The sequence below is a fragment of the Triticum urartu genome, chromosome 5A, assembly GCF_056163025.1.
Source record: "Triticum urartu cultivar PI428250 chromosome 5A, HENAU_Tu73, whole genome shotgun sequence".
In the NCBI taxonomy this organism is placed as follows: Eukaryota; Viridiplantae; Streptophyta; class Magnoliopsida; order Poales; family Poaceae; genus Triticum; species Triticum urartu.
The window spans coordinates 620817731-620843708 of NC_141877.1; the positions used below are offsets into that span (position 1 = coordinate 620817731).

The 25978-nt window shown below is 46.4% G+C and overlaps 1 protein-coding gene and 1 pseudogene across 1 annotated transcript; one reads left to right on the top strand and one right to left on the bottom strand.

Moving 5' to 3' along the window:
• Nucleotides 1-558: 558 nt before the first annotated feature.
• Nucleotides 559-2180, bottom strand: LOC147973439 (uncharacterized; annotated as a pseudogene).
• Nucleotides 2181-19019: 16839 nt separating this feature from the next.
• On the top strand, nucleotides 19020-21661 carry LOC125529286 (E3 ubiquitin-protein ligase SIRP1). Its single transcript, XM_048693689.2, has 3 exons — nucleotides 19020-19204; nucleotides 19866-21249; nucleotides 21354-21661. The coding sequence occupies exon 2, from the start codon at nucleotides 20030-20032 to the stop codon at nucleotides 21245-21247; it is 1218 nt and encodes a 405-aa protein (XP_048549646.1). The 5' UTR covers nucleotides 19020-19204; nucleotides 19866-20029; the 3' UTR covers nucleotides 21248-21249; nucleotides 21354-21661.
• Nucleotides 21662-25978: the final 4317 nt, after the last annotated feature.

A 25978-nucleotide genomic window follows, 5' to 3' on the forward strand; every position in this document is an offset into this window, starting at 1 on the left:
AACGTGTGCTCGAACTCGGAGGTGCCGTAGTTTCGGTGCTTGATCGGTTGGATCGTGAAGACGTACGACTACTTCCTCTATGTTGTGTCAACGCTTCCGCAGTCGGTCTGCGTGGGTACGTAGACAGCACTCTCCCCTCTCGTTGCTATGCATCACATGATCTTGCGTGTGCGTAGGAAAATTTTGGAAATTACTACGAAACCCAACAGAAACGTCCAAGAGTAGTGTGTGAAATCATCAAGCACAACTAGGTAATATTGAAAACTGGAGAAGCTTACAACGGGAGAGGTCCACAAGTCACAATGTATTAAATCAAAAGGTGCAAATGTTTTACTAAAGGAAGAAGAGAAAGGAAGACGTGCTTGGCGTCCTAGTTGACAAGCATTACATGGGGTGTGTGCACTTTTATTACAAGATCTAAGAAAGTCATTTGCTAATGTATACAGGGAGTGAGCTCCGGGGTGCCCAAGTCGATGATTCCACAGATCCGACGTGGAGATGGTGAACGCCAACGGTGGAGCAGGATTATTGCCGTGGAATGGATAGAGGTCACCGTTGCTAACGGAGATCATGAGAACCCTTCGAGTGAGAAGATCCTTCACAAGAAAACGCAAGGGTAAAATTCAACGGAACAAGAATTGTCTTTAGTAAAACGACGAACGGAAATTAAGCTTGTGACAACATTGGGAGAGACAAGAACGTCGGTGAGGCGAAAGTCATGAGGTGGAAGGGTGGCAAAACCAGTGGCGGTGACGGGTAAGTGGTGGCCATTGCCGACAAGTATGCTAGATGGAACATGCTTTAAGGAATAACTAGACTTGGAGAGGTTACCTGGATTGCCGGTCACATGGGAGGAAGCACCAGTGTCAAAGTACCACTCGGGAGCGAGGGCGGCCAGAAATCCACCGTTGCTGTAGGCGGCATTGAGCATAGCAACGTGTTCCCATGACGATGGAGCAGGCGAATAGAACGGAGCATGGGGCGCCGGGGCAGGCAGGAGCGGGTAAGCCAGCACATGCGACCCGGGGCACGGACCGAGAACGCCGGCAACATTCGGTGGGATCCATCCGGAGCGCGGGGAGGGGAACGCCATCTCGTAGGATGTGAAGTAGCCGGTGAAGGGCGAAGCCGGATGCGGAGAGGGATGGCCACGACCGTTGTTGTCTCCACGCCCACGACCGCGTCCATGGCCACCGTGATCGCCACCATCGCGATCGCCACGCCCACGACCAGGGTGCGGGGTTGGCGGTGGGGGAGCGCCCTGCGCGTCGGCAGGAGGGCGATCCACATGATCGGTCGGGGCACGGCCCCGGTGCTAGAGCCGGCACTAGAGGCACCGCCGCCAGGCATGGCGAAGGCGGAGACGCTCTCCTCAGCCGCGCGCTGCTCCCGGGACTCCTCAGCCAGGACGACGCGGGAGAGGACGGTGTCGAAGGGGAGATACTGATCGCCAAGCATGACCCGGATCGTGTCGAGCCGCTTGTCGAGGCCGTGGAGAACTGGGTGGTGAGATCCACCTCGGTGACGACGCGATCGATGTCGGCGAGGCCGTCGGTGAGGAGCTTCATCCGGCGAGCATATTCGGAGACGGAAAGATCGCCTTGCTTGAGGTTGTGGTACTGGCGATTGAGAATCATGAAGCGGGCGGCGCGATTGGCGAGAAAATAGTCACAGATCTTGTTCCAGAGGGCGAAGGTGGTGGTGGCGCCGACGACATGATCACACATGGTGTCCGAGAGGGTGGCATAGATCCACAGAACGACATGAGCATCGAGCTCGAGGTAGGTGGCGGAAGCGTTGGGTGGCGGCGGCTGTTCGATGAGGAAGGAGACGCCGTAGCAGATAAGAACCACGAGGAAGAAGGTCTTCCATTTGTGATAGTTGTGATCGACGGGGTTAAGGGGGAATTTTATGTGGTTGGTGATGTGGTCTTGGAAGATAGGAAGGCGCGGGGCGGGGGGCGGCGGGGCGGGAGCGATGCCGGAGTTGAAGAGAGGGGCAAATCGGGTGCCCGAGGTGGTGGGGGAGGAGCCGCTGAGAAGAGAGGGAGAGGTGACGAAGATGAATGGGGGCGAGGAGGCCGTCGAGGTGGCCGTAGCAGGCGCCGTCGAGGAGGAAGAGAGAGATCCAGGAGAGGTGGCGGAGCTCGTGGCGGCGCTAGAGGAGGAGTCCGTGGCCATGATGCACCTGGTGTCTGATACCAAGTTGGAGAATTGAATTGTATTCACTGCACAACTGAGTTACAAGTTACAGAATATATCCACAGAGGGAGAGAGCTAACGCTCCTAGATACAAGGCACGCAGGCCATGAACGTTGGTGGATCCTATAATATAGAAGAGGACTCAGTTTACAACACAACGTTACACACATATATATGCACACGTTTAACACACAGTTTAGGCCGCTCCGTAAAAATGAGCTTAGAGGATCGTCCGCTCCAGAGCGGAGTGGAGGGAGTGGAGAAGAGCCGAATGCGGCCTTAATGGTTTACTGGGCACTGGAGAAAAGATGATAGATGCACAGCCATATAAAAATCAACCCTTCTGACTGTCAAGGAATGTAGCATTGAAAGTGACCAAATTCAGCCAGTTAGTCAAAAGGGCCAGCTTTGCGTCAAATATACATAATCCTTTTCTAAAAGAATCAAATATACACAATGAGGAATTTTCAGGCCTAAGTAAGATTCCATATTGCTTTTAGTTAAGGTGTAAATGAAATTGCAAGCTCTGAAAGTTATATAAAATCTAATTAAAAACACAACTCGCCTTCCTATATTAGTGACAATTACATTTCTTTCCTCAGCAAACTAGGAGCATTGGAGGTGGTTCTTCCTTCTTTGTTCTGGACAAACAGAAACTCCTTGATTCATGATTGTGGTACTAGCTATCGGTGTTTGCTCACATCTAAGTTCTCCAATAATAAAATTAGCCATTTGGATATGTCTGCCTCTGTTATCCCCAGTTTGCAATTTACTTATGTATTGTACGTCTGACTCTGTTTTTGTGATGTTAAAAGTGATAGAAGTAGCTGTCAACTCAACCCTGAACTCCCTCCTTCTCCTGGAAGAGTTGATATCACTGTTGTTGTTCAGCCGTGAGCCTGTGCTTGCCCTGCCTCCATTGACACTTAAATTTTCATGGCGCGGGTAACATCTCCGAAGAACAAACTGTTGACGCTCCCGTTTGCTCGTTGGCCTTCGCCATTGTTTGCTCATCTCTTAATGGTGGATCTACTCCTGGAGCTGCTCTGGTTACTTCCTCTCCTGGGCCTGCACGGAAGTCTCACGCGCTGCTCTCCAGGAGTTTTTGCTGAACCTCTGCTCTGGCCCTCTGAAGAAAATGCAAGTGAAGTCGTCCATCAAGAAAGCCTGGGCAAATGAATTGAAGATTTCTGAAGTTGCCACCTTACAGTCAGTTGGAGCCGGGTTCTGTAGCTGGCTAGCCACGGAGCTTGATGCAGAGAAGCTTCTCAGGGCCCAAGTGACCGATGAAACGTCGACACTCTGAGGTTCGTGGATGCAACAGACCCACGACTCGGTTCGAGCTTCTGCGCGAAACAACGGAGTCAAACAACGTGAATACCACTGATAATTTCACCCTTCCACTACATTTTGTAGCACTGCCACATTATGGTATTCTTTTGGGTGGATGATCGGGGCTTCCACGTATATACTGGGTACTACTCCCTCTGTACCGTAATATATGTCGTTGTATTACGGTACTTACAGAGTGCTTCAAAATAGTCGGTTGCTAGCTTCACAGCTTACATCTTCAAAAGAGAAAAGAAAAGCTTCACAGCTTACTGCTACTCCACTAGCCTACATTTTAAAAGAGGTAAATGATATAGTCTATTGATCCAGTGGGCATGGGGATTCCGGTAGTGGCGATAGGTATTACCTTTCCTTGTGGCTCGAGGAGCTCCTGGTGCCGGCCATGGTGCCGGTGCCGGTGATGGCAGAGAGTAGTGGTGGCAGAGCTTCCCATCAGCACTGCACTAACCCTATTTCGGTAGGGGATTAGGTGGGGTGTACGGCTGTGCGACGAATCTCGTGATGCGAGACGCCGGCCCCCATCTCTTTATATAGTGCAGGTGACAGGGGCCCGTCACCCATAGTGGGTTGAGCGCCCCCGATCAGGGCGAGGATCTAAGGGCCCTGTGGGCCGTTGGGCCCACACGGTGAAGATCATCCTAACATTCTTCCGTTTGATCTCAACTTTTACATTTGACCTTATACTTTTACTTTACTCGTTTCATAACAGATCAACACATCGAACATGTTTCATCGTCACAGCTCAATTGCCGATAGAATCAGATAGCCACAACGTACCTCTCTGTTTTGAAACAAATTCTTTAACCTTGGGCCTTTTTATTGTCCGGAAAACTTAGACTATACCATAAAACCCATGTCGACTGTGTGTTCTCCGAACACACTGGACGTTAAGCCTTTAATAAGCAGATCTGCAAACACTTGTCTGTTGTTTTTATGCTTCAAACATTTCTACATAATTCCGGACTTTCTCCTTTACAACGCATAACACTGTGTCAGTGTGTTTGGCATCAACACTTGACTCGTTATCATAGGAGCGAAAAACTTAAAATGGTTATCGCTGTTGTCAACCATTATCAACTCCGGGTACAGGTCTCCTTAACCATTTTGCCTGTCCCTCGGCCTCATATTAAGCTACGAAATATCTTTGCATCACATTGATGATAATTGTTTCATTCTTTGGAGCTTTTCCACACAAAAATCTCCAAGTATGAAAGTTAGCGACAATTGTGGATTTCGCTATACATTTCACAAGTCATGTCTTCGTATTCACAATCTTTTGAGAGCACTTATTTCTTTTAGCATGAGGCCGATATCTTTGACTCCATTCTAGTGATCTATATATGGACTGGACATTGCCAAAACAATCCGGATATGTGAACTATGTTAGGGCAATATATTGAGCTTCCAACAGCTGAAGCATATGGTACCATATCCGTTTCAATCTTTTCTCGTCAATTTTTGGAACACCATAGTTTCCACTTCCATTACCCTTGACTATAAGAACAGGCGTAGGTTTTCTCGCATGCATACTTTAGACACCTTTCTTAACATGTCCATTCGACATCCCTAATACCCCCTTTTATTCTTTTCTTCATGAATCTCGATACTTATAACGAGAGACACTCTACCGAGAACATTCTTTTGAACTTTGAGGACAAGAACTTCTTTTCTCCTCCTGCAGTAGGTTGACATCACCACTAGCAAGTAGGATGTCATCCACATGCACAGGATTAGGAAATGAATTTCCCATTCTATAACTTTGCACGAATACAATTGTCCTCTCATTTTCTTTAACCCAAAACAACATTTGATTGCTTTAGTCCATAAAAGACTTCTTCAGGCAGTATCCCCTGTGTTCTTTACTTTCATCTGATGTAACTCAGATCATAATATCTTTCATCTGATGTAACTCGGATTATGATGTGCTACCAACACTCATTGTAATCTATTCAATGCAAAACGCGCAAAAACCTTTCGATTTAAGTCGTGTTTTACACCTTTACATATTTCCTTTTGAGTCACATTGTCCTTGTAGACTCTTTACACCCTACTGTTTTGGCTCCATTGGAAATCACTCATCAGTCCCAAACATCGTCGGCATTCACCAATTTCATTTCATCTCACATAGTCTCTTATCATTTAGATAAGCAGACACTTCTCAAAGCTCGAATGAGCGCTTTAAATGAGGTGGGATTAACCTCCATTTGAATTTAACTAACATAGACTTTATAGTAATCAGAAGTATCTGATCTTCTCATTCCTTGAGACCATCAGTGTCTCAGGTACTGGCACTTGTTTCATATGGGGATGTTGTTGCTCTGTCATTGCAGGAGGCAAACTAATTCTATAGTCTTTCATTTCCAAGAGGCAATAGGTTTTACAGGACCTGTATCACAAGATCCATGTTTACTCATTCATCCTTTATAGAGCTAACAACATGTGTTGTATAGGTCATACAACATGCTCCCCCAGATTACTCCATCTTCACTAAAAATGGCGTATCTTTAAACTTTATAATTTGGGTTTATTCTGTTAAAACTTTCTTCTTTATGGCACTTTAAGCACCGTCTTAGTATTCCTTACTCTGCTTTCGGAACTGTAAAAGATCCAGAAATACAACTATTTCTTTTCTTTAGGGGTATTAATATGACCGTCATACTCCCCCAGACGATCACATTCTTCATCACATTATCTAAAGTATAGGGGAGTTTCATCATTCTTAATTTATCTCATATATCTTTCTCCCCCTCGAAATGTGGCAAGAACTTTTCTGTCACAATTTCGAAAACCATTGATAACTCTTGTGAATTGAGGAAACTTCGATTATCTACTTCATTCATCAGATTACTTCATACGAAATGAAGTTATCTATTCATACAAAATGAAGTTTTCTTTCAACTAGTATGGGAGTACTTTTTCCTCATTCCATTTCAGAAACTCAACAGAGTTCTTTATCATTAGTACTTTTGCAAGTCACACTTGCATATCATTCTTATCTTTAGGTTCGTCTGTAACTTTTATTCTCTTTGGATTTATTGAGTGCTTAATGACCGCTACACATAAGGTGTACGGTCGATACTAGGAACGCATAATAGCTACTCCATACTTTTCTCCTAGAGTGGGACACATTAAAAGCACATGAGTCATCATATCTTTCTCCTGTCATACAGGATAAGTCCTTTGCCAGAATTTCTCCCGCCATACGAGTTTTTTTGGCATAATAATATGTCAACTTTACCCCGTTAATTACACAGGTATTTTCCCAGACTTTTCCCGCCATGCGGGTTTTATCATAATCATCTTCTCCCGCTATGCGGGTAATTCCCTGTAAGGGACATAAATGCAAGAATTGACTCTTTTGACTGCATTATTCAATCATCAAATTTAGGAATAAATCCTAATGCTCTTTGACACACATGCTTGATCCGACGTTGGTCAAATTAAACATGCATGTTGCTTGTTTCATTTCAAATCATGTTGACTGAAAAATCTTCGTAGAGAGTACAAAAAACATTTGTCAACCAAGACTCTCAATGATCTATCTCTTTTCTTTTCTTGTCTTAATATCCAAGAATTCTTTTCTTTTGAAGCCATTCTTTAGAGAGAACATACTCCCTCACGTTATGACCTTTCTTGGTCATATTTCGGGTCACAAGTACCCAGCCATTCGCTTTCCCGAATGAAAGTATGAAAAACTTTTAGTCTGAGAAAACTTAGCCAATAATCAACAATAATGAGCATAAAAATAACCCCATATTAGTCTGGTTAAAAAGTATGCACATTAAACTATGAAAAATTTCTTTTATATTCTAAATCACCGTTGGGCAGAATTAGAATAAAATATCATTCTTCTACATTAATTCCATATCATCGTTGGGCAGAAATGGAAGTAATGCATATAACTCATAAACAATGTGATGATAGTATTTCTATTAAACAACTTTGCTAAGAAATAATCATCATCATCAACTTTATTGCAGCGAGAACAAGAAATATACTTTTCTCTAGTTCAAGAGCATTTCTTGATTTTTATTTGTTCTCTGAAAATTGATCACTTTGATACAAAAATTATCAGAGATTTAAGCTTTGAACATAAGACTCATAGAATTATAGTACTGTTATCATCAACATTGGTCAGAAAATAACAATACCATATTTTAACTTTAAAACAAATATCTTTCTTTTGTCATAACGGAAACTATCTGAATCTGATTTCACCCACAGGGGAAAAACATTGCTAAGAATAATTATTCCAATTAAATTTTCCCGTTGGTTCCAATTTAATTGGAGGATAAAACTTCACTTTGCAGCGGAAACTTTACAATATACAATTCTGTACTCTTTTATTCTCTAATTAATTTTAACTGGTTGCTTCAAAATTGAATTAGAGAAGCAACAGTTTAATCTTTCACATTAGTTCTACTCACTTTTAAAAGAGCACTTTTATTCTTATTTTGCAGCGGAAACATGAACGTAAAATTCATGAACTTTTTACTTTTCAGAAATTTTTCTGTCAATTTCTTATTTTCTAAGAAAAACTTTCGTTGGATCAATTTGAATAGAAAAACTAGGTGAAAATTTGCCCAAAAACTGAACAAAAAACATCAAAACTGTGCTCTGTAAAAATTATCAGAGATAACTCTGTATGTGGGCTGTTTCTTTCACGCCGGCGGCCCACAGCCTGCTCAGCGTGTCGCTCTGCGGCCTGCTGCTCTTGGCCCACGGCCAGCTGGCGAGCGCCGCCTGTCCCCCGCGGTGAGAAAACCGGCCCACGGCCTGCTCGCCTGTCCCTGCGGCTGCCGGCCTGGGTCGCCGGCTCTGCCGGCCCAGCAGCTCAGCTGGCCACCGGTTTCGGCCCAAAAAACCCATAGTGCCTTAGGTTTTCTATCTCTGCCGTTCATGGCGATCCAATGGTGGCCCGTGCATCTCGCTGGATCAAAACCAGCTGGCGACGCTGCCGAGGGGAAAACCCTAGGCCATTCTTCCCCGTGCGTGCCGCTCACTTCTCTGCCACCCGCAGCGGCTACGCCGGCTGCCAGGGACGGCGTCTTTGCAGCCACCGCGCGAGCACCTTTCCATTTTACCTCCGCGCGCCCCGCTCTTCTTCTCTCTCGACCCGACCGCGGGTCACCGCGCCGCGCCTGTCACTGGCAACGGCGACGAAGTCGCTGCCCGCACGAGCTGCCTTCCCTTTCCCCTCCCTTTCTCCTTTCCTTTCTTCCATCCACCACCGCCCCAGCGAGACAGAGACGCGAGCAGCGCGAGCAGAGCCTCCTCTGCTTCCCTTCGCACGCGACTGCGATTTCCAGATGCGATGGAGTTGCGGCAACGCCCCTGCCGACCCCTTTGCCGGCGTGCGCGAGCACCTCGACAGTGAACGCGCCGCCGTCAAATGGCTCGGGGGTGGTGCCCTTTGCCCCGGTGTGGGGTGGTTCTTCGTCCCCGCACCTCGGCTTGCCGATGCTTGTGGGGATCGAGAGGAACATGCGCGGCCGGAGTGGCGGTGCACTTTGCCGGCGGCCCAAGGCCTTCTCCGGTGAACTTTTGTTTGCTTTTCTCTGCCCTACTAGGGTTCTTTGGGGAGGGGGGGTTGTTGCTACCGAAAATCCACAATGCCAACCTGGGCTGATACCATTGATAGAGTCTATTGATCCAGTGGGCATGGGGATTCCAGTAGTGGCGATAGGTATTACCTTTCCTTGTGGCTCGAGGAGCTCCTGGTGCCAGCCATGGTGCCGGTGCCAGTGATGGCAGAGAGTAGTGGTGGCGGAGCTTCCCATCAGCACTACACTAACCCTAGATCGGTAGGGGATTAGGCGGGGTGTACGACTGTGCGACGAACCTCGTGATGCGAGCCGCCGGCCCCCACCTCTTTATATAGTGCAGGTGACAGGGTCCCGTCTGTAACGCCCTCGATGCGGCTATATCTCCCACGTGTCGAAGCACGACTTAGAGGCATAACCGCATTGAAAGCAATGTCGCAAGAGAGGTAATCTTCACACAACCCATGTAATACATAAGGGAAAGAGATACATAGTTGGCTTACAATCGCCACTTCACACAATACATGAATAAAGCATTACAACATCCAAATACAATCAAGGTCCGACTACGGAACCAAAATAAAGAAGAACCCCAAATGCGACAAAGGTCCCCGATCGACCCCAACTGGGCTCCACTACTGATCAACTAGATCGAAGCAACACAAAGGACAAGATCTTCATCGAGCTCCTCCTGAGCTTGGTTGCGTCATCCGCACGGTCTCATCGGCACCTGCAAGCTGGTTTTGGAAGTATCTGTGAGCCACAGGGACTCAGCAATCTCACACCCTCGTGATCAAGACTATTTAAGCTTATGGGTAAGGTAAAGGTATGAGGTGGAGCTGCAGCAAGCGACTAGCATATATGGTGGCTAACATACGCAAATGAGAGCGAGAGAGAAGGCAAAGCACGGTCGATAAAGTATGATCAAGAAGTGATCCTATAGCAACCTACGCCAAGCATAACTCCAACACCGTGTTCACTTCCCGGACTCCGCCGGAAAGAGACCATCACGGTTACACACGCGGTTGATGTATTTTAATTAAGGTCAACTTCAGATTTTCTACAACCGGACATTAACAAATTCCCATCTGCCCATAACCGCGGGCACGGCTTTCGAAAGTTCAAATCCCTGCAGGGGTGTCCCAACTTAGCCCATGACAAGCTCTCACGGTCAACGAAGGAACAGACCTCCTCCCGAGACATTCCGATCAGACTCGGTATCCCGGTTCTACAAGACATCCTCGACAATGGTAAAACAAGTCCAGCAAGACCACCCGATGCGCCGACATCCCGATAGGAGCTGCACATATCTCGTTCTCAGGGCAACACCGGATAAACAATCCGTACAACTAAAACCAGCCCTCGAGTTTCCCCGAGGTGGCGCTGCAAGGGGCTCTAGTTTGGACCAACACTTAGACAAGCACTGGCCCGGGGGGGTTAAAATAAAGATGACCCTCGAGATGCGCGACTCCCAAGGGAAAAAAGGCTAGGTGGCAAATGGTAAAACCAAGGTTGGGCCTTGCTGGAGGAGTTTTATTTAAAGCGAACTGTCAAGGGGTTCCCATTATAACCCAGCCGCGTAAGGAACGCAAAATCCGGGAACATAACACCGATATGACGGAAACTAGGGCGGCAAGAGTGGAACAAAACACCAGGCATAAGGCCGAGCCTTCCACCCTTTACCAAGTATATAGATGCATTAATTAAATAAGATATATTGTGATATCCCAACAAGTAAACAATGTTCCAACAAGGAACGATCTCCATGTTCCAACAAGGAACAAACTTCAATCTTCACCTGCAACTAACAACGCTATAAGAGGGGCTGAGCAAAGCGGTAACATAGCCAATCAATGGTTTGCTAGGACAAGGTGGGTTAGGGGCTTGGTTCAACAATATGGGAGGCATGAAAAGCAAGTGGTAGATATCGCAGCATAGGCATAGCAAAAGAGCGAGCATCTAGCAAAGTAAAGATAGAAGTGATTTCGAGGGTATGGTCATCTTGCCTGAAATCCCGCAAGGAAGAAGAACGGGTCCATGAAGAAGACAAACGGGCGTAGACGAACGGGTCCTCACAAACGCGATTATACCGGAACCAACCCGAAGAAGCAAACACCGGAAAGAAGCACACAACATAGTAAACAACCAACACATGAACATGGTATGATATGCGGGATGCGGGATGCGATGCATATGCATGATTGGACAAGGAATGCATGAACCTGGACTCAACTTGGAAATCCAAGTGTGCCACTGGAAAGATGAGATGAAATCGCTTGAAAACGATATAAAGATCACCGGAATCGGAGTTACGGTTTGGAAATGGCGAGCAATTCAAATATGGCACCGGTCTGCGATTTACAGCAAGTAGCCATCTAAAAGCATCAAGATAATAATGCTACAACACTCAAATATGGCAACAAAATACATGGAAGGAATCCATTCATGATGCTTAACAAAAGATGAACACTGAGCTACGGCCAATCCATCCATTAACAGGTTCAAACAAGCATGGCAAAAGTGCATTTGGCAAACAGATTTCAGACTTAGTGAGATTAACACTTGTCTGGAATTTCAGATCAGGTAGCACACTTTGGAGCAACAAAACTATATGCTACAGGACCTGAACATGGCAAAGTAAAGCATGGCTTGGAGCTACTCAAAGAGCTTAACAAAAGTCCCTTAGTGACCTTGAGCCAAAAGGGATCAGAAAATACAATTGCAAGCATGTGAACATGGCAAAAACACAATCAGATCACAGACTTAGTGAAAACTGGAGCATGCAAATCAGATATCAAGTAGGCATGTTTACGAGCTCGATGCACTCACTACAAAGCAAGTCATGATAAGATAAGCATACACCCATCAAGAATACACAAAATGCAAGCTGGACATGGCAAGAACAATAGCATAGCATGCACGGATCAACTACAACATCCTCAGCAAAATCGCTAACAAGTAGACAATCTGCCCAGATTCACGAAGTAGCAAAAGTAGAGCTCGATTGACTCAAGCTAGGGTGCTCCATAATTGCAAACAAAGACATGGATGGATAGAGCACTACAAGATTAACAAAACATCCTTACTGATCATCCTTAAAAGAGACACGGATCACTAGGAATCAACATGAACATATGGCATATAGCGAAAAACAGGTCAAGGACTTAGTAGAAATGCTAAGTCCCTAAAATCAGCATTACCAAGTGCCTCACTTTGCAAGCTTGTGCTAGTCACCACACACCTCACAAAAATACATGGGTTGCACCTCTGGAAAGATGGCAAAACGCTTAACAAAATATATGTAGATCTCAGGGGCATATCATGCACACAATAATCATGGCAAAAATGACAAATAGCTAAAAGGAGCAGCAGATCTGACAATTATCTCAAGTAGCACTCTTCTAACAGCATTTCGGGCATCAAGATGAACTCAAATGAAAATGATGCAATGAGATGAAATGATGTACTCTCTGAGACGAACATTTGATATGCTATATGCTCAAATCGGAGTTACGGATGCAAAGTTATGATGCTATGAACATGTGCATAATAATTAGGGTTTCGTGAGTAGAAAGTCAACCGAGGCAAACGGATCTCAGATCCAGATCGGGCCGGCACTGTTCATGCACGTAGCCCAAGGTACGCCGGAGACGGATCTCGCCGGAAGGAAGGACGATCTCGCCGGAGGAGAGGGGCTTGCCGGAGCGGCTCGCCGGCCGGAGAGGAGGGCGGCGGAGGGCGGTGACGCGGCGCTCGGCGGGCGCTGGCGAGGCCGCGCGGTGGAGACGGTGGCCGGGCGGCGGCCGGAGTTGGCGGGGCGACGGTCGGCGTCGAAGGCCAGTGGAGGAGGCGGCGGCGAGGCGCGCCGTGGCGGCGACGGGCGGCCGTGGGCGGGACGACCCGCGGGGAAGCGGCGGCGAGATCTGGGCCCGCGCGGGCCCCGGATGGGCTCCGCAGGCCGCGGCGGCGGTGGAAGGAGAGAGAGGGCGGCAGGGTGAGGTGGCGAGGCCGGATTGGCTGAGGGTGAGGGCGGACACGTCCGGTCGCCGAGCGGACATGTCCGGCGACGCGAGGAAGAGGGAGGCTAGGGTTCATCCACGAAAATTTCGGGGATGGCCACATATTTATAGGTAGAGGGAGCTAGGAGAGTCCAAATGAGATGCGGTTCTCGGCCACGCGATCGTGATCGAAAGGCCGAGATGATGGAGGAGGTTTAGGTGGGGTTTGGGGCCACTTTGGAAGGGTGTTGGGCTGCAACACACACGAGGCCTTTTCGCTCCCTCGGTTAACCGTCGGAGTATCAAACGAAGTCCAAATGGTACGAAACTTGACAGGCGGTCTACCGGTAGTAAACCAAGGCCGCTTGGCAAGTCTCGGTCCAATCTGGAAATGTTTAATCCCCACACACGAGAAGAAGGTAGAAATGACCACCGGAGGAGAACGGAGCGCCGGAATGCGAAACAGACAACGAGGAAAATGCTCGGATGCATGAGACGAACATGTATGCAAATGAAATGCACAAGATGACATGATATGCAATGCATGACACGCAAGCAATGACACGACAACAACAGCGAATAACTGGAGGACACCTGGCACATCGGTCTCGGGGCGTTACACCGTCACCCATAGTGGGTTGAGTGCTCCCGATCAGGGCGAGGATCTAAGGGCCCGGTGGGCTGTTGGGCCCACACGGTGGAGATCATCCTAACAGTAAATTCACCAAAAGCCATAGAACTTGCACGCGATATTCAGTTTGGTGCATAAACTTGTAAAATATGTGTTTCCGGTCATCAAACTTACACGAGCGTTCATATACGGTCAGGGGTTTCGAACCCGCGATGTGTCCCTATTATGCTCGGGTGGACAACCACCAGACCGGTGCTCATTCATGTCTGGGTTGCACGACTAATTTCTATATCATATAAAGATGGACCAAAAAATAAATTTTAAAAGAAATGTAACCCGAAAAAATGAAGCACGATGGCTCCACCATGTGACCTCATGGTCGGCGTTAACTAAGATCACCACCAACATACGACAACACAACATGATGGGATAAACATTTTTCATTTGGCTATTCCTTCTTGTTCTATGTAAGAAAACAAAAGTTTTAAGAACTTGTATTTGCAAAAATGTTAATCATATGTTGAACCATGTATTTGAAAAAAATTCAAAAATTTGTATTTGAACAAAATGCTAATCATATGCTTAACAGCATATTTGAAAAAGCTTTAAAAACTTATATTTGGAAAATGTTAATCACATATTAAAAAAATATTAAATGTATATAATATATGTTCAATGTTTTTAAACATACAATTAGCTTTTTCAAATAAAAGTTTTCAAACTTTTTTCAAATACGTGTAAAACATTTTTGGATTGTACAAAACAGTTTTAAACTATGCAAACGATTTTGTATATTGTATGGACATTTTAAAAAATGTCATGAACAGTTTTTTTGGCATGCGTGAACATTTTTAAATTGAAACATATCATTTTTAATTACACAAATGCATTTTACAATGTTTAAAAAAATTAAATGTCACATAACTCTTTTTTGTAACACATAAACATTTTTAAAATGTCACAAACATAGGAATATTTTTTTTTCCTTACATAGAACAAGAAGGAATAACAAAGATATTTATCCCATCGGGACATGTTGTGTCGTCGTAGCCTGGTGGTAATCTTAGTTAACGTGGACCTGGAAGTCGCATTGGTTGAGCCATGGTGCTTCCTTTTTGGGGGTTACATTTTTTATAAAAAAATATCCGATTCGCGTTTATATGATATAGAAATTAGTCATGATACCCAGACATGAATGATCATCAGTCTAGTGGTTGTCCACCCGAGCCAACTAGGGGCACGTCACGGGTTTGAAACCCCAATTTGGCTCTGGCCACGCTGGCATGCCACATAGGCCACAAATACGTCCACATACGTGAAATGAGACCGTATATGAAAGCCCGTGCAAGTTTGATGACCAGAAACACGTATTTTACAAGTTTATGCACTAAACTGACCGTCGTGTTTAAGTATGACTCCCGGTGTATTTACCTCATAGTACGTGTGTGCGCATGGTATAGGCGTTTAGTTACTCGTCGCATGTTTTTTTTTGGAAAAGGGCAAAAGCTTTGCCACATTAAGAGAGAAATGAGTTTCGTACATGCCCAAAGGCCACCTCATCGGAAACAAAAAGCCTACTCTCTCAGTACTAATTTACTCAAATGCTTGGCCCCCGCCTTAACCCAAGTACTCCTCATAGAAGATGAACCCTGAAGTCGTGCATCTATTGTTGAAGACCCCCGCGTTGCGCTCAATCCAAAGTTCCCACGAGACAAGCATTGCCAGCGATGCCATGCCCTTGCGATTGACACGAATTTATAGAAGTGGAATTAGATCAGACGTAGCCATGTGGGGCCCACAAGGCATCAAGGCGCGCCCTGTTGCCTTGCCGTCTCCTCGCTTCTCGTCTGGTCTCCACCCAAAGTTTCTAGGGTCTCTTTTGTCCAGAAAAAAAATCTCAAAATGTTTCATAGCGTTTGGACTCCGTTTGCTACAAATTTTCTGAAAAACCAAAAAACAAGCAGAAAACAACAACTGACATTAGGCACTGGATTAATAGGGTAGCCCTCAAAATGATATATTGAATAAAAGTACCCAAGATTGATAATATAACAACATGAAAAAAAATATAGGCACGTTGGAGACGTATCAGTCATCATTAAATACTGCGACCATTACAAACAAATCAAAACCTGGTGGCCAAGTGTTGTGCAAACCAACGAGCAAATAAGTTGTTTTATGTGTTGGTCATTTGGCCGGATATGCTCTCTGTGTTGGTCTTTTGGTTGGATGCTCTATGTGAAATAGCATGTTGACCATGTCCTTTTTTGCTAGCCAGCCTTTGCGTGTACATTGTTCTTGAGTGTGGAGAAGAAGCATTTCATCTACATGTATTATTGGTTGAAGTTGAATGCGCACCCCAAATGGCTCTTATCCATTGCCAATTCCATCAAGACCTCCGACATCATCATGAGTGAAAAACAAGATAGTGACCCTACAAAAGGAGAGTCGACCAAGAAGGTCAAAAGGGGATTTCGTCGAAGGAAGTGGGAGGAGAAGGAGAAGCGAGAAGGGATGTCAACCAAGATAACAAAGAGGTTCGAGGATATCATGGCGAAAAAGGAGCAAGCATGCGTCAAGCGCAATGACGCGAATGTGGAAGAAATGCCGAGAGGTTTGAGAAGTTCATGGCGGCGACAAAGAAGAAGATCAATCTCGAAAATAAGAGGATTGAGCTCACGACCAACTCGGACTATGTCAAGATGTTGACCTTGAAGATGTCGGTCTTGGAACCCGATGCAGCGAGGATTGTGCAAGCCTACCGTGCAAAGTTGTTCAAGCTTTTGGCGGTTGAGTTGAAGGAGCTCAAGCTAAGGAGTTGCCTGCTGCAGAGCGAAGTACTTGCCATGGATAGCCGTCTGTCCATGCAAAAACCAATGTTTTTTTGCACGGACAGTGGGACTGTTAACTTTGGGATCTGTTGGATGTAAAAACTTGCCCAACAGTAGATGCATTTTCATTGTAACGCATATGTTTGCAACTATTTTTACGTATGCAAATAATGCTATTGATTCGATATATTCTTGTCAAGGAGAGAATGTTAGAGATGGACAGACATTTGATGCATTGAGTTGGATGAGCGGCTTCCTTATCCGTGTCTATGAACGCAAAGGTACGGCTAGATTGGCAGCACACCCCGGGCCAACAACCTAACTACACTAGTAAATAATGGCATAGTATTCCCAAATAGATCAGCTGCCACGCCCAGGCCATGGCCCTGTTAGCCTGGGCCTGGACGCGGTTAGAGATGCCCTAATAAAGAGAGAGGATTTTTTTTTCTAGAGAAAAAGAAGAAGATCCCCGCGACCGCAAAGTCGGTCGTCTCTGTCATCTGCGAGACCAGCGCAATCACAGGACCCCACGTGTGCCTGAAGCTGATACGCGCTTTGGCACAGCCCGCAGTGCAGTCCACCAGTCCTCATCCCAGTATCCCACGATGCATTCTGTGTCAGCAAAAACAACAGGTGGGAGCGATCAAGTCGAAGAGATGCAGCTGCTAATCACCATCAAGCCTACGCACGAGACGACGGAGCAAAACGGCGTGATTTCCACCGGATGATTTCTACCCGTCCACCACGGTGTCTGTTCTGTGTGGATGACGGAGGGTCCCGCGTACGCACCGAGTTTTTTTCGTTTCTTGTAGCCGGCCCATGACGCCGAGCGTGTCACGCCGTCCGCAACTTGCGGTTCGAAACAACCAGTTGCTATATAAATATGAATTTTGAGTTTGCTACTCCACTGACTTACTAGTCTGCACTAGCCAACATTTTTAAACCTAAAGTCTAACTTATCTTGATACAAAAATATAGGACGTGTGTGTCAGTTCAGCGCGGCATGTGCGCGTACTATACGCGTGCAGTTATTGGTGGTTTGCTCGTAATGGAAAAATCACACTATTTATAACCACAATATTTGTTCTAGTACACAATGCATTTTCAGCTAAATCAATTGTCCAATTTTATTCTTTCTTCTAGATTAGTTAGACGGAACAAAACTTTTGTCTCGGCACTAGAGACAATGAAGTTGGTACAAAATCCAGCCTTTGTTATTTTCCAAATGCTAATATAATCTAAGATAAAAAGAGCATCTTATATAGTATAATACAAAAGCATGTGAGGTCCCCCAAATAATCAGACTGCTTGAGAGGGCTGGAGACTTGACTTTATTTTCAACGGTCGTTTGAGGCGTCTAATTGGTTGAAGCCTTGACTTAGAATAAGTATGGATACTTTGCATCTTTCCATCCTACTCCCTCTATTCGGAATTACTTGTCGTAGAAACGGATGTATCTAGATGTATTTAGTTCTAGATACATCCATTTTCGAGACAAGTAATTCCGAACGGAGGGAGTATCTACGAATGAGTAGTATATTTAATATTCTCTCTATCCCATAAGAGCGTTTTTTACATTAGTGTAGTGTCAAAAACGTCTTTATATTATAGGACGGAGGAAGTACTATATTAGCAAGATGCCATACGGGTGCTAGAGGCTTTTTTCATCACGGTGGACACCATGGCAGTTCTGTGTGAAATAAAAAAAAATCTGCTTAACTATGATATATTAACATCGAAACATTTTCGCCTTACCTTGCTTTCATGTGTGGTGTCTTTCACTGGTTGGACCATATTATCGCCTGTTGCATCAACTTTAATAGAAGTCATGGTGGTGTGCGTTCGCAGATGCATAGGCAATAAATTACATCAATTTTTTTTTGAGATTTTTTCTTAGAAACTTCTACGGATCAAACCGTAATACCAACATGAAATGTTTATCAAAACCTGCCACATGGAGTATATGTTGGCGTGTTCTTTCAAAACGTCTATGTACCTCTTCGCACCACAAGATAACACACTGAATAATGTATTTTTAGATAAAAAAATAGGAATGCTTAACAAATCGCAGTCGCCACGTAATCAATCTTGTGAACAAAAAACACAAACAGGTATTTCCTCCGTTCCAAATTACTCGAGCACACCTAGTCGCACCCACTAATCAGCGACGGCCCGTTGGATTACACGTCGCACTCTCACACTAGCCTGGATTAAAAACCGGGCGGCTTTTCACAAGTGAGCCGAAGCAAGCAAGCAGTACAACGCGGTTACGCGGACTCCCACATCCCACAAATAATAAAAAGGACAAAGAGTACAACGCGGACTGACGTCTCGGAATCCCGAGGCCCCACTCCCTCCCTCCCACCCACTCAAATCAATAATCTAATAAACCCAGGGACAAGCCGGTAATAAACCGGCATTTACACCGAAGTCCCCGCTGAAAATATAAATTACTCGGCCCGACGGCGGGGTCTTCGACTGGCGCACGACTTTATCCCCCCTCCTCCCTTTCCTCTCCCCTTCCTCCCTTCGTCCCCTCCGCCTCCCCCCAACCCCTACCCAACCAATTTGCTGACGCCCACACTGACGAGCGACGCTCCGGCGGAAGAATCATGGCCTGAGCCGAGCCCGGGATCCTCGACGCGGAATGGTTTGCGCGCCTCTTCTTCCTCTTTTGTTTGAGCCTTCTGGATCAGTTCGGTACTCCAGCGCGATTCGATTCGTTCCCCTCGCTTGTAGTCCCCGCGCCCCCGCGGTCGCAGATCCTGGGCCCTTGCGTGCCTAGGGTTGTTTCTGATGCGGATCTCTGGCTGTTGGTTGAGTAGTGGGTTGGATTACTGTGTCGGTAGGCGACTAGGAGTGGCTTCGCTGCTCTGAAATCGAATCTGAGGGCAGGAGGACCCTGGGTTTCACCCAAACCGGCCACCCTTTTCTTAATTTTTTGGTGTGAATGATGCTCGGCTCGGTTTCGTGGTAGGCATGCCTGCTATGCTTGTACTAGATGCTGGTGTATGGTAGAAGAAAGCTTCTGAGTGTTGTCCTGCTTTTCTTGGTTGTTAAGCATGGCTTGCACTAGTCCAAACGAACTGGTTTGCCTTTCCTTGTTAGCAGATCTCTTACTTTCTGTGTTGGTGCAAATCCAGTGGATATGCTCGTGTAGAAAGTTTCCAGGAAGTATCATGTGTTCCTTTCTTGATTGTCAAGTGTGGCTTATACTACTAGGAAATGGTTTACTTCTCCGTTCGTAGATCTGTTACTTCTCGTGTTGGTGCTAATTTAGTCGAGATGCTCATGGGGAAACTTTGTTTCAGGGTGCTGTAAAGGATAGCTTCGCTGTGCTGCTCAAGGAAGGCATCTTCTTGTCTGTGTAGTTATTAGTTGTTTGGGTGCTATAAAAGTGCTTCGGCCTGTGGATCAGGACTGCAAGATACTACAGTAGGGGTAAGGGAGAAGAAAGCATTTGGAGAGTCACAAGATGGAAGAAGGTCAGGAAAGCAGGTACTGGTGCCACAGCTGCGCTGAGGTGATTGTTCCTGTGGAGCCGGAGAAGAAGTGCCCGGACTGTGATGGCGGGTTTGTGGAAGAGATGGGGTCTGAGGGCTTTGAGCCGTCCACAAACGTGAGGTCTGAGCGGAACCTCTCGCTCTGGGCCCCGCTGCTGCTTGGGATGATGGGTGGTTCATCGCGGCGGTCGAGGCCCCAGAGGGATATGATGGATTCTTCTTCTGATGAGGACTCACGCCAAGCAAGGATCAGAAGTGCGCTGAGGGATACTGATGATGAGGATGAAGATGATGATGATGATTCTGACCGTGAGCTTGAAGACATGATTAGGAGGCGAAGGAGGAGGGGCTCGTCGCTTGTCAGGCTGCTCCAGACCCTCCGTGATGACTTAAGGGGCTTGGATGGCATTGGCAGGGACAGGGACAGGGACAGGGACAGGGACAGCGAGAGAGACCGGGAGAGGGAAAGGGAACGAAGGGACAGGGAGAGAAGGGAGAGGGAGAGGGCTAGAAGAGAGAGGGAGAGAGCAAGGGAGAGAGACCGAGGGGGAGAAAGGACAGAGAGCTTAATACTGATCAACTCCAACAATGAGGCCATTATTCTCCAAGGAACATTTGGACCTAGTGACAACCAAGAGAACTCAAGCAACACAAGTACTGGCGTTTCACTTGGAGACTACTTTCTTGGTCCTGGCCTGGATATGCTCTTGCAGCGTTTGGCAGACAGTGACCTGAATCGTTCTGGGACCCCGCCTGCCAAAAAGGAATCTGTGGCAGCATTGCCAACTGTGAACATCCAGGAAGTATTGGGCTGTACAGTCTGTCTTGAGGAGTTTGAAATGGGGACGGAGGCGAAGGAGATGCCTTGCCAACACAAGTTTCACTCCAATTGCATCCTTCCATGGCTGGAGCTCCACAGTTCTTGCCCAATTTGTCGATTTCAGTTGCCTACCGAGGAGTCAAAGAACCCATGTGAATCAGGCAGTGGTGGTGGGACAGTGAGTGCTGATGGAGATCATGCTGAGTCAAGTAATAGTGATATAGAAGGTGCTAACCATGATGGAGGCAGTCTGCTTGATGAAAGTTCAATAAATGATAGAGATGTGACGTCTGCGTTGAACGCGATCTTCGGAGATGGATCCTCATCATCCTCATCTGATGAAAATGGTCCACGTGCTTCTGAGAGCTGAAGGTAATTATGCTACTTCGATTTCTACTGATGGGAATGACGGTAAGAACGCTCCTGTTGATTATACTTGACATCTCGCTGAGTGGTTTGAGTTATCTCTATTGTAGCCAGCATCGCCCTGGCTCCTGTGCTTCCAACATGTAGACGGAGTCCTGAAAGAAGACTCTCGTGAGGCCGGCGTCTTTATGCTGTGGTTTCCTGTAAATATTTCAATTCGACCCTGCAAGACAAAGCTGTTTATCTTCGCTTCTTATGAAACCTATGTGGCTTGTAACCGTTTAATGCCCGCCACCGTGTTTACAGTATGCGTGTGTGTGAAATAAAAGTACTCTAGTATGTTGTTTATGTGAACGGGATAATTATCCAACTGGCAGTTGGACGAAAGGAAACCTGCACCTGCTGAATGGTTTATGTCTGGAGCATCTGTTCAGCGAAGGCTAAACACTCTTATCAGTGTGAGAGAAATCTTCTGAAAGAGATCTGGAAGAGGCTCTTTGCAGTGAGAAGTGACTTTGCTTGGGGCCATGGGCCTGTGTTCCAAATGAATTCAGGATTCAAATGCTGATCCAGTGTGGGTTTTGTTGCAGCCTGTGCTTACACAATGATGCAGCTCGTGCTTCAGGATTCAGGAGTTTTTTCCTACTGAATTCAGGATTCAGGATACTGATCCAAACTGAATTCAGGGTTTTGTTGCAGCCTGTGCTTACACAATCCTGTGGTCAAATACTCAGATTGCTGTTATTCCTTTGAAGTTTTTTCCTACTGAATTCAGGATTCAGGATACTGATCCAAACTTGTGTGGTGGCAAGTGGCAACCTGTGGTGTTGCTTCCTCTGGTCTTAAATCCTCACACCAGAAGGATACTTGTTGTCAAATTGCTGTTGTTCCTTCAAAATTTGTTCCAACTGAATTCTGGACTCAGATTGATCCAGAAGTTGTGGGGGTGGCAAGTGGTTTGCTAACGATGCAGGTTTTGCCTCATCTGATCTTACATCTCACTTGCTCAGTTTGCTGTTATTTCTTGGTATTCGCAGGGGTCTAAGGAGCACGAGAAGGATCTGCTGTCACAGTTTGTTGATTGTGGGATCATAAGCTGCCAGCTTGTCTTGCTTGTTTGTTTGGTACCCCCTTCGTCCCATAATGTAAGATGTTTTGTCCCATAATGTAAGATGTTTTAGTGTAGTGTCAAAAAACGTTCTATATTATGGGACGGAGAGACTATATTTGTGTTTTGCAGCTTCAGATTGGAAAAAGGTGTAGCTGTTCCAGCAAGAGTGGAATTGTTCCTTGTATTTGTATGAGAAGGTTCTTGGGTATGATATGTAATATAAGCAATACTTCCGGCATGGCTTTATCCAAAAAACTGTTTTTAGGGCATTTGGACACAGAAATCTTCCTCCAGCAAATGCCTCATCTCTATTTGGTGATGCAATTTTTTTGCGGCAGCCCAAAATTTTGCAGCAAAGTGATGCAAATATACATCATGCGCGGCTGCCACAAACCAAAAACGCAACCGTGTGCACACCAACCAACAAGAAAGCCCCCTCCCCTTGCAGTGCATTGACGTCGCTGCCAAATCCGGCCACTATAGCCACACCGTCCCGCCGCCGCCATCGACCGTCACCGCACCGCATTCGGCCGCTGTCACCGCCATGCAGATCAATTCCTACCACAACCCTTGCTGCACCAACCTGTCGCCGGATCCACCACCCTCCTGTGTCCATCCGCACCACCGAATCGACCACTGAGAATGTTGTCGAGGAGCAAGGCAGGCTTTCGCGTCATTCAACTCCGGCTGTCTGGTCGCTATGCCGCCGAGTTATTGTGTGACGGGGAGCGACATTGGTTAAGGACCTTCGGCACGTCGGAGCTTGCGGCGAGCGCGTTCGAGATTGCGTGTTGGAGGTTCAGCCGACCGAAGTGCGAGTTGAACTTTTTCGAAATTGCATCCTGGGAGGTGACAAAATTCATCGGCCCGAAGTACAGATTGTGTCCGACAAGGAGAAGAGGGAAGACTGTATCATCCTAGAGCAGCACAACAACTGCGAGAGCGATAAGGTGCCTATGGCGAGGTTCGCCGCGGAAAATCTACACCTCCTGCAGATGGAGTAAGGGCTCTTTGCCAGTAGGGACGCGCAAGGCAAGAAGGCGATCAAAATGGAGGATGAGGCTGGCCCCTCGGTGATCAAGCTTGAGTCGAGCGACAACAAAGCCTAGGAGCACATGGATTGTGAGGATGAGGCGATCCTAGAGCTTTGGAACCGTGTCGACAGCAGGAATGATGATGATGAGTAGTGTGTGGGTAGTGAGTCTTTATGCTTAAGTTTGAACTCGTGTCTTCATGTTTAAGCTTGAACGCAACGTTGGTTGTTAGTCACATAAGTAGGGGCGTATAGCAGTACATACGTGTCAGATTGAAGTCCGGTGAGCTGTCTAGATTTTACTTGGCGCAGATTATTTATCCATCTGGCAGCAATGACTTCCATGGATGGATGGATGTTCGGAAGTACTTCGCGGACGATGTTTCGCTGAACGACACATGCACGACAGCTAATCCCACCGCATGCTGCTGTCTAGACTAGCAAATGGATGGTGCGATGGGCATGTCGTGCATGTTTTGGTCGGACTAGTGTCGTCCGTGTAGCAGTGCTCATGGATGTTTTGTGCGCTGAAATATCCACCCTCTCGACTGAAACGGTGCAGTATCATCAAGTCAAGCCAGGCAGAACCGTAACTTGTGGTGCAAAGACAGGTCACTTTCTGATGGGAAACCACGATAGGAGGTGCACCACTTGTGGTGCAATATCCGTCCAGTCGCGCTCCCTGGTGCTGGTCCTGGCAAAAGACCTCTCGAGTCAAGCCATGACCTCACCCGTAGACAAATGTTCATGTTGCAAAAGACGCCTCGCCCACAAGCAGTAACTCAAGCAGCAAAAGGATGAAAATAGCCATTGAGAGTGACAAAAATGAGATATCGGCGGCCTCCCTAGAGGAGGACCGCCGGACGCAATGAATATATTATCTTGGAACTGCAGGGGGGCGGGGAACCGCCGGACAGTTCGCGAGGTGTTGGCCCTCTCTAAAGCCAATAACCCCAATTTTGTTTTCCTTTGTGAAACAAGGCAAGATTCAGTTAAGGTACAGAAACTCAAGTGGAGACTTGGGTTGAAAGGATTTCATGGCGTTAGTAGTGATGGAAGAAGTGGAGGTTTAGCATTGTTTTGGGACGAGTCTCTAACAGTGACAGTCATGGACTCGTGCAATCGTTACATAGATGTCCAGATTGTAGATGGTGGCACTGGGGTCTCTTGGCGAGGGACTTTCGTCTACGGTGAGCCGAGAGTCGAGAACAGATACTTAATGTGGGATCACTTGTCTAGTTTACGAGCTGTTTCGCAAGATCCTTGGTTCGTTTGTGGAGACTACAACGAGGCGCTATGGCAACATGAACATTTGTCTAGGGTTATGCGATCAGAGTCACAAATGTCTGCTTTCAGAGATTGTTTACTTGTATGCGAACAGGAGGATTTGGGTTTTTCTGGCATTCCGTTCACATACAATAACGGACAGATAGGTGAGCGTAATGTGCAGGTGCGACTCAACCGTGCTTATGCAGATGAGGTATGGAGGGAGTTATTTCCGGCGGCAAAGGTCCTGCATTTAGCCATGTCATGCTCTGATCATGCACCGCTTTTAGTGCAATTACAGGACGTACCAGATCGTCGTCAGAGATTTCAACACCCAAAGTATGAAATCATGTGGGAACGTCATCCAGCTTTCTCGGAGGTGATCGCTAAAGCATGGGCAAAGAACAAGCCAGCCGAGGGGCTTGGTTCGATCGCGGAATCGTTGGCTGGGATGATGAAAGAATTAAAAGGATGGAGTAAAGAAAATTTTGGTAATGTGCTAAAGGAGATAGAGATTCTCCGTTCACAACTTTCTGAACTTCAGCTCGGCGGGGCTGAACATTCGCAGATACGACGTAAAATGTACCAGCTAGATGAATTGTTGTATAGAGAGGAAATGATGTGGTTGCAACGCTCACGCATTGAGTGGTTAAAAGAGGGTGAAAGTAATACTAGCTATCTCCATAGAAGGGCGGTCTGGCAAGCTAGAAGGAATTATATACAGCGACTGTTAAAGGCTGATGGATCCTGGTGCACAGCCCCGACTGAAATGGAACGAATGGCAAAGTCGTACTTTCAGGAAGTATATACTAAAGACCCAACCCTTGTTCCCGGGGAGGTTTTAGACTGTATCACCGCTAAAGTTACAGAGGAAATGAATGAATCACTCTGTCAGCCATATACTGAAAAGGAAATTTCGGATGCTCTCTTTCAGATCGGGCCGTTGAAGGCCCCGGGCACGGATGGTTTCCCAGCACGTTTTTATCAACGGAATTGGGCTGTGTTCAAGGAACAAATTATTGCAGCAGTGCAGGAGTTCTTCATTACGGGAGACATGACGGATGGGATTAATGACACGTCCATTGTGTTGATTCCAAAGGTTCCCCATCCAAAGGAACTGAAGGACTTCCGACCCATTAGTCTCTGTAATGTCGTGTATAAGATAGTGTCCAAGTGTATGGTAAACAGGCTTCGGCCTCTGCTCTCAGAACTTATCTCGGAGAATCAAAGTGCCTTCATCCCAGGAAGGCTGATCACAGATAACTCCATTATAGCCTTCGAATGTATCCATCATATTCAGACTTTATCAGAAAATTCGGAGGCTT

Excerpts from the sequence above, each read along its gene's own strand:
- LOC125529286 (XM_048693689.2), top strand. The coding sequence starts at position 20,030 with ATGGAAGAAGGTCAGGAAAGCAGGTACTGGTGCCACAGCTGCGCTGAG.